Source organism: Pelodiscus sinensis, chromosome 19 (assembly GCF_049634645.1).
Source record: "Pelodiscus sinensis isolate JC-2024 chromosome 19, ASM4963464v1, whole genome shotgun sequence".
Lineage (NCBI taxonomy): Eukaryota > Metazoa > Chordata > Testudines > Trionychidae > Pelodiscus > Pelodiscus sinensis.
This window is the reverse complement of record NC_134729.1, coordinates 24,609,301-24,622,810: the sequence shown is the minus strand read 5'-3', so window position 1 is coordinate 24,622,810 and position 13,510 is coordinate 24,609,301. Positions and strand designations below refer to the sequence as shown.

General features: G+C 43.1%; 1 protein-coding gene across 7 annotated transcripts in view; it reads right to left on the bottom strand.

The window, feature by feature from the left end:
* The window catches only part of LOC102456979 (tropomyosin alpha-1 chain), a 97,500-nt gene that overhangs the window by 77,381 nt on the left and 6,609 nt on the right, over positions 1 to 13,510 (bottom strand). For all 7 annotated transcript variants that reach the window (XR_012896720.1, XM_075903105.1, XM_075903103.1 and 4 more), the window contains exons 2-7: positions 12,631 to 12,756; positions 9,361 to 9,494; positions 4,568 to 4,685; positions 4,203 to 4,273; positions 1,811 to 1,886; positions 21 to 83 (exon numbers count right to left, since the gene is read on the bottom strand). Coding sequence is in view for 6 of the 7 variants with exons in the window: in XM_075903105.1 (XP_075759220.1) it covers positions 21 to 83; positions 1,811 to 1,886; positions 4,203 to 4,273; positions 4,568 to 4,685; positions 9,361 to 9,494; positions 12,631 to 12,756 (588 nt within the window). In the remaining variant the exon portion in view is untranslated. The remainder of the gene's footprint in view (positions 1 to 20; positions 84 to 1,810; positions 1,887 to 4,202; positions 4,274 to 4,567; positions 4,686 to 9,360; positions 9,495 to 12,630; positions 12,757 to 13,510) is intronic.

The window sequence follows — 13,510 nt, the reverse complement described above, 5'->3', positions numbered from 1 at the left end:
ATTGAGATAGATTGTCTCACCTCCTTCAGTTTGTCAGTGAGAACCTTGATTTCTTCTTCATATTTATCCTCTTTTTCAGAGTACTGTGAAAACAGAGCGAACAATCTGTTATGGGAACTGGCAGGACAATTAATGCCGCAGACAATCTTGTTAAGCTACTGTTAGCAGGTAGTAGCCTCCTGTCTTAAAATGCCTTTTCTTAACTATTATCATCCTGTTTCTAAGATGCAACCATGTAACTGTCTTTCTGTAGATTTCTTGTTATCCCATTGTTTAAATAAAATTCAGAATGGTTTGTCTTTTGCTTGGAGACTATGCTCTCTATCCTGGACGGTGGTGGTGGTGTGTTAAAGATGGATGGATGGATGGATGGATGGATGGATATATATATATATATATATATATATATATATATATATATATATTTTGAAGTAATTCCATTCCCTGGGAACAAGCTATTCTTCACCAAACGACTTATTTTCAAATCCCTCCTCAAAAGTCAATTATTTGGACTACAGTTCTACCTTTAGTCTCAGTATCTGCACCCATTCTGGTACTCAGATACTTGAATTAAATTATCATAAAAACCAAGAAGTGGATGTAAGGTTGGTTCCCATCCCCCAATTTTGTAGTTCTTGTAAAACACCCCACCAGCTGTCTGCTTTGTACTTTTCCTCTACACTTTATCCAGCATGTCTCATCATTTGTAAAGTTCTGTCTGAGTTCCTCAGGATGGGGATCATGTGAATTTCAGTATACCTGTCCAGTAATACAATACAACTTCTAAAGGATACAATAATTAATACGATTCCTGCCCTGTTAGTCTTGTGTGCTAGAAAACTTTTAAGTGATGCCAGCAAACAGATTCAAAAGCAAAAAGTTTGGGTAATGTGTAGTTAAACCTGTATTAATGCCCTGTACAATCTGTGCATTCCCCAGAACTCAGTATTGAAAAAAACATAAATGCGAAGTTCACTCCAAAAGCCCCTAAAGGGTATTAACTATTAATAAATAAATATACCCTCTCATATCCCCACACTAAAAAACAACCCCGCACCTCCTGAAAAAATAAACCTCTCCCAACTACAAACAGTAGAAAAATGGGCAATGCACAGGTAAGCTCACCCTTTCCATTCAAATCCTTGTTTCTTTCCCTCTTCAGTTGCTTGACCCCTGCTCCCCCAGCTAGAAAACTTAGATTTAACAATCAGTTAACATAGCCTCACAATGCTGCGTAAATAGGTGTGTCTTGTAACGTAACTTGAGTCTAATTAGGGATGTAAGAGACTAGTCGCTTCCCCCACACCTTGCTGCCTGCTCTTAAAAGCCCCTAATGGGGCTCTTGTACATCTTAAAAGGAAGTTCCATGCTCCCTGCAAGGCTTCCGCTTTTGAACTGTAGCAAGAGCCTGGTAGGGTTCTTCCTACAGTTCAAAGGCAGAGGCACCCTTATACAATAATTGAATAGTCAATGGAAAACCCATCGACTATTCGATTAATTAATTAGTCTACATTTAACATCCCTGGGTCTAATATGTTGCATAGCACAAGGGATCCATGTGCTAATTCCACACAATTGGATTCCCCGTTAGATTGTCACAAGCCCTACCACAAACCAATGGACTTGCTTTTTGCTATCTGATTCATGATACACATGAATTCTTCCAATGATTCATTAGTTAATCAATATAAAAAGCATGACACATTTTCAAATTCCTCTTTTTTTGTGATTGCTGTAAACTTGTATCGCCAACCCTCCATTTTTCTTGCTGACCCTATGCATCCTTTGTTCTTAACCAGGAAGAACCAACCTTCTCAGACTGAGCCTCCAGGGACTTCAGGTTGTTAGTGACATTTTTTAGCTCCTCTTCAAGGTCACTGCATTTTCTGCACAAAGACAAAGGTGATCAGATCATTTCTTCTCCATGCATTATGTTTGGTTTCCAAATGGACTAATCAAGTAAAATATGAGCCAATTTGTCAGATACCCTCAGTGCACTAAGCTTGGCACTAATGGTTGCCCAAAATGCAGATTGTGTTTAATAGAGTTTGTAGCAAAATATAGCTTGGTAGGCATTCGTGACAGAACAAAAAAGTCTTTCTTGAATCTTAGCACTCCATACTCTCTTCTGTGAACAGGTGTCTTCTGTTAATTGTATCAGGAATTTAATTAGAACATAAAAATGACAATATTGGGTCAGACCAATGGTCCACCTAACCCAGGGCTGAGCAAAATACAGCTCAGGTGTTGGATCCAGCCCACCAAGCCACCAGATCTGGCCCATGGACCACGGTGCCAGAACCCTCAGGCAGGCAGCTACACGGTTTAAAGCGCAAGTCCCTGTAGCTCTCTGCTCTGCAGGGTGGGGAAAGCTTTGTGTGATCTCCCCTCCCCCAGCCCAATCCTCAGCTCCAATTGGCCTGAAACTACCGGCCTATAGGAACAGATCCCAGCCAATCTCCCAGCTCCTGATGGGTGGAAACAACCAGCCAATAGGAGCTGAGAGAGTGGCCTGTGGGATGGGAGCAGCACAAATCTCTTTCCTCTCCCAAAACTGAGAGCCAGTGGAGGGAGCAGCCTGCAGTTTCAAGTGGGGCTGCAGCAGGCAGGAGCCTAGCCTGCCTTGGGGTGCTGCAGGGCTGCTGGCTTAGATGAGTGCCTTCCAGCCAGAGCCTGCCCCTGGCACCCCAGCCCCTCCTGCACCCCAACTTTCTCCCCCAGGTCACCATCCGCACCCTCTGCACCCCCCTGCTCCAAGGCACAACTCCCTCGCAGACCCTGTACCCCCGCCTACACCCTCCCTCAGGCCAGAATCCTCTCCTGCATCCAAACTCCCTCCCAGACCCTGCACCCCCTCCTGAATGCCAGTCCCCTTCTGTACCCAACCTCCCTCCATGAACTGATCTAATTTTTTTTTAGCTTAGTTATTCTTTTGGGCTTCAAAACAACCATGGCAACAAGGTCTACAGTTTGACTGCATTGTGTAAAGAAGTATTTCCTTATTCTTTAAACCTGTTGCCTGTTGATTTGACCCTGCTGGCTCTTACATTATAGCAAGGGGTAAATTATGTTTCCTTATTCACATTCTCCATACCATTCATGAGTATGCCAAGCTCTAGGCCTAATAGATTTCCCATTAGAGGTTTTTTTACATTTGTGATTTTCGTTTGAAATTCCTGAATGGCAGGGGCCTAAAGCTTTTAAAAAATATTCTGCAGGAAATTCCATCTCTGACTAGCTCTAAACACTGGCAGCCTTTATATTAATGAGATACAATACATGGATCCCACAGTGATGCTTCTGTGAAAACCTGGAGTGAAGGCTGTACATACTGTGCAGGCCAAGGTTAGGGGATGTGATCCTGTGGAGATCCCTTCCTCTCCCACCTAACAAGGGAACTGAGGGTATGTCTACACTACCCTCCTAATTCGAACTAGGAGGGTAATGTATGCATACCGCACTTGCAAATGAAGCCCGGGATTTGAATTTCCCGGGCTTCATTTGCATGAAGCCGGCCGGCGCCATTTTTAAATGCCAGCAGTTCGAACCCCATGCCGCGCGGCTACATGCGGCACGGAGTAGCTAGTTCGGATTAAGCTTCCTAATCCGAACTAGCTGTACTCCTCGTGGAATCAGGAGTACAGCTAGTTCGGATTAGGAAGCCTAATCCGAACTAGCTACTCCGTGCCACGTGTAGCCGCGCGGCACGGGGTTCGAACTGCCGGCATTTAAAAATGGCGCCAGTCGGCTTCATGCAAATGAAGCCCGGGAAATTCAAATCCCGGGCTTCATTTGCAAGTGCGGTATGCATACATTACCCTCCTAGTTCGAATTAGGAGGGTAGTGTAGACATACCCTGAGAGAACTGCCAGGTCTCTGGGTAAGCTATGGGAGGGCCCAGCTCTGTGCTTCTGCAAGAGGTGGGTTCTTGAGTGGAAGGGACAGGATGGGGAGTTGGCTTCCCCTTCCAGCCCTACAGTGCTGCCTGGTGCTTTGGTTTAAAGGGCCTGGAGTTCCAGCCGCTGCTGCAGTAGCAGGGGTCAGGAGTCTTGGGCCCTGTTGAATTGCTGGACCTAGGGCAATTGTCCACTGTACCCCCTCACCATCCGCAGACCAGTGGACCTAATAAAGTCTTTCCATCTCTAGTTTAATATTCCAAAATTATTTATGTACGAGCAGAACCATTCTGAACAGCCACTCACAGTTCTGACACCTCAGCGCGTTCCTCAGCTCGTTCTAGTTCACCCTCCAAAATGACCAGTTTACGAGCAACCTGCAGAGAGAGAGAAAGAGATGAATTATTTCCCCCATTTTCTCCCTGCAAAGAACCAAAGCCCTGAAGGTTTCTTGTTTCATGTTAAGTGTCAATCTGTTAGAAACTGCATCTTTGTGACCTTGCTGTGCCCACAAATATATTCCAAACTTGTAATACCATTGTATGGGAAATGCACAAACAAATAGCATTAAACAGAGCATATGACTGTTTGGAGTTCTTCCAGACTCTTTCTTTATAAATGTTCCCACCAAAGCATATAGCACCTGCTGCTTCCTTACAGGACTCTTTTACCTCTTCATATTTGCGGTCAGCCTCCTCAGCAATGTGCTTAGCCTCCTTCAGCTGCATCTCCTGAATTTCCATTTTTTCTTCATCCTTCATTGCTCGGTTTTCAATAACCTTCATACCTCTAGATAAGGAAGCAAAATGGATTGTTTTAGAGAGAGCGGGGTAACTACAAGCCAGCCAAACCAGTTCACATTTTGCCTAATAGGCCCTGATGTGAACGTCTTAATATCTAACTACTGAACCCAAACCAACCGGTCATGTTTTTAATGGCTAACAAAGTTTCTGATAAAACTAGTTGGCATGAATCTCTACTTAACAGACTGTCTGAATTTAGTAGTGCTTGTAGCTATTGAATGACACAGGATTCTTCCTTAATTTATTGTGCTGCTTCCATTTAGAGAAAGCTCAAGAAACTTTAAGTAGATTGAATGATACAAGCAAATAAACAAACATATCTGAGAGATACCAATAGGAACTTTTCTTTTTAAAACCTTATTCAATTTTGTAGGAGGAAAAAGCTAGAAATAAAATAGGTAAATACTTTTTCTCTGTGGCTTTACAGAGGAAAAGTATTTATCCAAGATAGACTTTTCAGGCCAAATTTGTGTATAGGTGCTGAGAAACGTTTTTACAGCAGTTTGCGGGCCATTACTATCAAAGGCCAATGCTAAATCTGTTGGATCCAATGTTTCCCTTCACAGCAACTAATGAAGTTTCTAGACTCTCGCCTGCTGAGCTGGGAAGCCAGGAAGTGGGGATGCTGGAACAGGCCCACTGACAGGGAGAGGCAAAGGGGGCAGTTGCCTTGGGGGTCGGCAATTCAAAGGGGCCCAGGGCTTCCGGCTGCTACCATTGCTACTACGGCAGCAACCGGATCTTTGGCCCCCTTTTGAATTGGCACCAAACTGCTGCTCCGCATGGCTCTGAGGGCTGGAAAGGAGCACATGCTGTGGTCTGGGTGGCGGTGAGGGCTGGCTGCCGCAGCCCCACTCCTTCCGCCCGAGACCCCGTCCCTTCCAGGGCATGGAACCAGTCCCCCTCCCATGTCGTCCCCCAGGGCTTCGCAATAGCTGTTGGCTCCTGCTGTGCTGTAACTACAGGTGTTGAGGGGTACGGCACCACCCCCTAGTTTAAAGTGATTTCCATCATCTATAGCAGTGTTTCTCAACCTTTTTTTTTATAAAGTACCCCTTCTTTAAAAAAAAATTATAAGTACCCCTAGTACTTAGTTTTCAGACACACACATTTTTTTTCTACTATTGCAGCATATTTGTTTAATCGTAGCCGGGTGGGCGATTAAATTTTTGGGTGTAAAAAGTACAAAAATAATGAAGTGCTGTAAAACTTAAAAAAAATTCAGTTTTCTCCAAATTTCACTTGTCACCCCCCCCCCTGCAGACTTCTCTTGAGTACCCCACCCCTAAGGGTTCTCGTACCACTGGTTGAGAAACACTCATCTATAGGGTTTACAGTTTTGTTTGGTGGCTTTCAGCACCCCACCATTATATTTGTTCCAGCATGACTGCCATCAAGACTCATATGCACATAGAATTCAGAGCTCAGCTGTGATTCTTGAAACTCCATTACTTTTCCAGATAGCAGATCCAGCAAGAGGCACCAAGTTGAAGAAAACCCTCCTTCAAAATAAGTGTTCTGTTCTCAAAATACCATACTCTCTGCCTGAGATGTTTGGGTAAAGGATATATATCTGATCAGTGTCCCTCTGCCATAAATTAACCAACTAGGCCCTTATACTTTGGCAATCTTTTCTATAGTCTATTGATGGGAGAGGCCTTTAGCACTTTAGCCATTTTCAAGGAAAAAAAAAAGCCAGATGGAAGCCTGCTGGGGACATGTGACAATTAAAGGGGCCACAACCGCATTTCAGCCCTTTTCTTTTTCCTCAACCAATTTTCCCTGGTGGTCACCTGGGGCTGCCAATTGGTTAGGAGCAGCCCAGTGTGGCGTCGCAACAGATTATAGGCCCTTCTTCACAGCCTAGATGTTGGAGTGTCCTACTAGGGTGGCCACTAGAAGGAGATATGTAACATTCTCTGCCAGTGGAATACATAGCTAATTTCTAGACAGCAATATAATCTTGAATTCTATTTCCCTAGGTGGGAAATTGTGGATAGGCAAAAGTATGTTACAAGTATCTGCACAAACAGCATAGTCAAACACTTAGATTTGGCATATTCATTATAAAATGCATTGTGGTTAAGAGCATGAATATTGGGTTCTATTACCAAAGCTGCCATTAGTTACTTGTACAATATCATAGCCTCTTCTGCAATTACCTCTTCTGCAAAATAGGGTGGTTAATATGTATCTGCTTCAAAAGCTAGGTGTTTGAGGAGTTGCCCAATAATAAAACGCTGTAAGTCAGGAGTGGGGAACCTTTTTTGGGTCGAGGGCCACTGACCCACAGAAAAATCAGTCAGGGACCACACACAAGTGAGAAGCAAAACAAAACAAAACAAAAAAGAAACCCTCACTAATGTGGTCTCCCACTGAGAAGAAACACTCCCCGTATTCCTCTCGCACACTAGAGATTAGGGTGGCCCAGGCTAGATTTTGTGTGCTCCAGCACCGCAGGAGCAATTGGGTGATAGGGTGGGCTGGAGACCCAGCACAGACTCCCCAATGCTGTGGAGGGGCACTGAGCCTTGGGGGCTGGATCCAGGCAAGCCGGGGGCCACATCCGGCCCCTGGGCCTTAGTTCCCCACCCCCCGCTGTAAGTACACAGAAGCATTATTGATCAATGGAAGACATGAGACTAGAATGTGTGATCTCTTGCCACACAGTCCAATGCTCTTCAGCTTAGCTAAGTGGTGGGTCACCTCTGGCCTGTCAGGATTTTAGGAGTGGCCTGCGAGACATTTTGTTTACCACTGCTCATGTGCAGGGTTGCTGGATTCAGCTGATTGTCGTCCATGTAGGTTTTTTTTCCTACCAGTATTACTAAAGTAACATGCATGTAATCAAGGGTTCATTAAGTGAGGCGCATGCTGATTCCTCACATTGACTATGAACTCTGCTCACTCTACAGTCCATCAAAGCACTGCTACAGTTCAATCTGCACACCCTGCAAATGCTAGGTATATATGCAAGTGAGCAAAACTACCTTATCCTGGCACACAGTCTTGGTTACAATCTTACAGCCCACTGAGATGGAGTGCTGCTCATGGGGCCCACTCACTAGCCTCCGTTACCCACCCCTGGCTTGGATCAATGAATATTCTGAGGGGGGAAGGCAGTTAGCACTCCAAACAGGAGCCAACTCAAATGCTGTATATATTGTATGCATATGATACAGAAAGCTCAGCAAGCTCTGGAAGCCCATGCCATGCAGTTGCAATGTTCAGAAAATGAAAAGCAAGCCTATCATAGGTTATACTGTGTATGTGTGAATTATTTTTCTGTACTTGTAACTCGCAAAAATATGAATATATTGTCATGTAGAAAACAAAATGCCTCTCCAATCTCAGGACTACTCTGCTACCGATTTTAAAGTTTCTATCCCAAACTTTGGAGACATGAGAGTGTTAAACCAATCAGAGATGCTATTTAATATCACTAGATTTCACTGTCCTCATTCTTGAATACACTTGGAGCAAAAATGATTCAACTTTCAATCTGAGGCAGTAACCAACCTGGAAGCTTTCAGTCTAAATCATCATCAGTTGTCCAAGTTTTAGGCATTTGAAAACAGTTCTAATAGAAAGTTTTATGCAATTTAGACATTGAATAAGTATATATTGAAGGTCAAGTAGTAACAATACTATAAAGGCTGAGGGCTCAGCTCTACTCCCCCTAAAATCTGTCATCTGTCTTCAATAGAAATTGGAGTGGCAAAGTTAAACACTTCTTTGGGGCTATCAATTGGGAATTCTTCTGTTTGAATTACTTGCATCAGGATTCTTAGCAGCATTAGCTTGAGAGTTCCTTTTGAGTTTGTGACGCATTCAATGGTACGTACTCTCTTGAATTGCACTCAGCAACCTCAGTTGTAAATTCATGAACTTTTATGTTTAATTATTATTATAATAGCCTAGGTGTGTGCATGCTGCTCAGGAGGTAAAGTTTTACCCAGTAGTGGTAACAAACTTTGTTAAAGCAAAATGGGACACCAATTACAATAGTGAGAAAAAAGTGGGGTTAGAGAGGAACAGGACAAGGGAGAATACAGCCCTGAGGAAGTCTAGCTTCCCCAAAGTGGACAGCGGGGGGGGGGGGGGGGGATGATGATATATTGCAAGTCCTCTCACTTTTTGGATAAAACGGGGAAATGTCCAATGGGAACAACTTAGTAACCAGTTACAGGATCAATACCACTCTTCTGATTGTGTCCCTTATTTCTCATAGTACTATATGTGAGTGGGAGAAGGAACTAAAGTGCACCAAGTCTCTAAAGCCTACAAAGACTTAAAATATCCCACTACTGGGATTTTCTGATGTAAGTCACTCATCTATATAGTTCTTTTCAGGTACATCTAGACTGCGTTGCTATTTCGGGATATCGGAAGTATCCCGAGATAGCAACGCCACGTCCAAGGAATGCGTCCACTATTTTGATTTTTTTCGAAATAACAGATGTGCTCTTTTGTCGTCCCTGTAAACCTTCTTCTATGAGGCATAAGGGATGGCTCAAAAGAGCACTGTATTTCGAAATTTGGTGCTGTGTAGACACGCCAAATTTCGAATTAGCGTCTTTTGAAATTAAATTGAAAAAAGATATGCAATTTGCATTTTTTCGATTTTTGAGTGCAGTCTAGATGTAGCCTTGGATGCATACCTCTCACTTTCATCTGCTGCCTTCTCTGCCTCTTCCAGTTTCTGCAGGGCTGTGGCCAGGCGTTCTTGGGCACGATCCAGCTCCTCTTCCACCAGCTGGATACGCCGATTCAAAGCTGCCACTTCACCTTCAGCCTATGCAAAACAGTCATACAGCACTAGTTAAATAAAACCCAACTCGCTAGACAGCAATAATGCAAAACAATCCCCTCTGATAACTTCATTTTCACTATTTATATGCATGGAACTCTAGGAAGAGATGCTTTTTAAGTTTTTTCCTACATACACCCACACCTCTTGTTCATCACTCTGAATTAACCACTACAAATCTGTTTAACAAGAAAAAAATGTTTCAACTAAGTGTACTGTGGGAGATGGGAAGTTCTATATGTAGAAATCTAGCTGGAACTTTTTTCTTAATCTTCTAACTCCCAGATAGCTCAGTCCAGAAATTCCACATTTGGTTTATTTTTGTGGCCTTCTCAAAGATCCTAATCCTAGCTTTGGACGGCTTGCTAATGGAATTCAGTTCAAGCGGCTTCTTCATACATTAGGGGCTCCACTGGCTGTACATCTCACAAAGCTCAGAAGTTGGGATAGGCCAGGGGATGGTCTGGGAGCCAGCCAGAGAATGTTATTCGTTTGTTTTAAGTGCATGCGGCACAGGAAGAAACTTTCAAAAAATAATTCTACTTCGTTTTCAACCATTTCTATATAGCTCTCTGAGGGTGGGGGGGGTGGGGGGGGGGAGAAGGACAGGAGACAGGGAAACAGTGTAGGGCCAGTGATGGAAACTGGGGGAGCTGGCCTGATGAACTCTTCCTGCTGTCAGGACCCCTGTCACTATGCAATTCTTGCATGTAAAAGAATACAGAATTCCCATCACTGTGAAAAAATGTAGTAGGCATCTTGCAGTACAGAGTCCTATTACTATCAAAGGCCGTGTCCAGACTCAGGGGTTTTTTCGGGAAAAGTAGCCTTTTCCCGAAAAAAATTCCCCTGCGTCCAGACTCAAGCCGCGTTCTTTCGAAATTATTTCGAAAGAACGCGGCTTTTCTTTCGATGGCGGTAAACCTCATTTCACGAGGAAGAACGCCTTCTTTCGAAAGTTCCTCTTTCGAACGCAGAAGGCGTTCTTCAATGTAAAGAGGCCGTCTTCGAAAGAGAGCATCCAGACTCTCTGGGTGCTTTCTTTCGAAAAAGCGGATTTCTCTTTCGAAAGATCCGCCTGCAGTCTAGACGCGATCTTTCGAAAGAGGCTCTTTCGAAAGAAGTCTGCAGTCTAGACATAGCCTAAGATAACCCATTCTGGCTTGAATATTCAAAGGGACAGATCACTAACTGATAGCCTCCCAGATGCCTCTTGTGACTAGCCAGAAACTTTCGGAAGGATTCTCCAATGGCATCAAGTTTCACTTGTGAGATTCAAGGCCTATCACTATGGTTTAGCTTTTATTAAGCTGGGATGTGGAAAGTCACATTTCCATTTTGTGTGGTCACTTAAATATTTTATCAACCCAAAACTGACATTCTGAAATTCCACTTTACCCATGAAGGACAGTGCAAATGTGTTTTTTAAATGTGACATCAGTTTGACTTATTGCTCTTTAATCCATCCTCTGTTTTTTGTTTTCTGCATAAAGGCCTGAAAAATACCAGACAATATAGTGATCTTGGCAGAGGGGGGAGTTAACAAACTTTTCCTATAAAATGAGACCATATATTTTTGCCATAATCTAAAAGCATGTTTATCAAAAAGCACATACACTTCCTGCTACATTAATAGGTTTTTCTAAATCACGTAGCTGCTGTAATAATCTGGAAGGAAAATACTGTATGTAATGAAATATGTATATGTCTTGTTAGTCTAAAATGGTGGTCTCCAAACTTCTTACCTTGCACCCATCTTTACCCCCTCAGTGCCCCTTCCCATGGCTGGAAGCAGGGCCGTTGCTCTGGGAGAGGGGATACAGAGGGGGTAAGGTGGCCAAGGCTGGACTTGAGAGTGGAGCTGGCAGCTAGGACCTGGAGCAGAGCTGAGTGGTGCTCCTACCTTGTGGGGGCTGTTCCAGGCCCGAACTGCAAACCAACCCCCACCCCCCATTGTTCATGTCCCTCCTACGAGGGGACGTGCCAGCAGAGAGCAGCGGTTTTAGGATTCAAATCTCCAACTTCTTAGGATGGCAACTGCTCCCACACTGGAGGCATTTCATTAATGTAAATTGATTTCAGAGGAGATAAACTAAATATTACCAGGTTGGCTGGAGGAACAATTTTAGGTACTTAATATGGATATCTTGGGGGCAACAATAATTAAGGGAGTCTGAAGGTGCAAACAGGAGACAAGGGAGAGGGTTTACCTAGCAGACATGGTTTGAAAGTGATCAATACAAATTAAGATTAAAATACCAGGAAACACTTCCTAACAAGTAAGTCTCTTTAAAGACTCTTGAATAGTCTGAGAAGTAGTTAAAGTCCCAGTCACTTGGAACACTCACAACTAGGCTAAACAAGGCAGTAGAGTAAGGTATGCAGCAATCTTGGAATGCATGCTTCAAGACAAAATGATTATTTCTGAGTGAAGGGAACCATATTTTATTAAAACACAGACTGGAAAAAAGCAAATAATAACTATTGGCAGATGGATTTTTGTATGACAAGAACTAGAGTGCCTCCTATTTTCCTAACGCAGTTTGGTAACTAGATTTTTCTAATCACAAGTGATTTAGCATTTCATTGGTTCTTTTCTTGAGTACTATCTATTGAATGTGCAGACTGCATACAAAAGCCTCTGATCAAAAAGACCTGGTTAGCAATCCAGGGCTGGTAGCCTCCTTCAACGGATGCTTTCATTTTAAGATGCAATGTTAATGAAACAGGATTCCAATCTGTAACAAGAATCAGGTATATGGGGATACCTGAAGGTTGGAGACAGTTAATTTGACCCCACCATGTACCTTGTGCCAATAACAGGGCGGGGCAGCTAGTTGATGATACTATACAGGGGTGCATCTCTTGGGAATAATTAAGCAATTTTAGGATACTCTTGTGCTAGTGGATCAGCAGGAAGCTTCTTAATCCAGGTCATCAGAGACAACCTATATCAAATTTTTGTGGGGGTGGGGAATTACATATCTCAACCATGACATAATTGTGTCTCCTTTTTTCCTTTGGGCAAACTACTGCAATACATCAAATATTCAACCAGTTTATGCTGTAAAATCTACCATTGCTTGTAAGTTACACATCTTCATTCTATGCAGGTACTTACATCTGTTGCCTTCTTCTCAGTCTGTTCCAGTTTTTCCTGAGCATCCTTAAGATTTTCTGAGTATTTATCCAGTTCATCTTCAGTTCCTTTCAACTTCTTTTGCAGTGCCATCAGCTCATCCTCTACCTTTTGAGAAAGAAAAGTAAGTTGTGAACATTTTGGCTGCTCTGCTTATTGACAAGGTTAGCCAAAGACATCTCCCTACTCTTTGTTTTAAATCATCGGTAAGATGTTAAAGTGATGCTGTGGAGAGAGATCTAATTGTGGGTTTTTCAAAGTCCCTATGTAACTTCAGTTGTTTAGATGCCAAGTAGCATGCACAGTTTTACCTAATGTGGCTGTTGAGCAGGCTGTTTGGCATCCACACAGCCGAGTTCAGAAACCATGCTATGCCCATGTTTCTAAACCAAAAACCTCACCAAGGGGGGGAAATATTTAAAATGTGCATTTCCAGACAAAGTGGTGACCTAATAAGTCTTCAAATATGTTAAGGGCTGTTATAAAGAGTATCATACTCTGCTGTCCTCTCTGCAGGAAGAGAGATCTAGATCAGATATTAGGAAAAACTTTCTAACTATAAGGGTAATGAAGCACTAGCACTAGCTTTCAAGGAAGGTTGTGGAATCCCTGTCATTAGAGGCTTTTAAGAAAATGTAGACAAACACCTGTCGGGGATGGTCTGGAATAGATGTACCTGGGCCTGCTTCAGCGCAGAGACAGTGCTACATTTCTATGATCCTATAATTCAGCTGTTGTAAGTAGCCATGACTCCATATATTTCAATTTAGCTATGATAGTGCACACAAGTTGAGAATCTGACTCCATATGTCCAGGAATAGAGAAACCTCTTTATCCTGCCCTGGTCTAAAATAAAAACGCT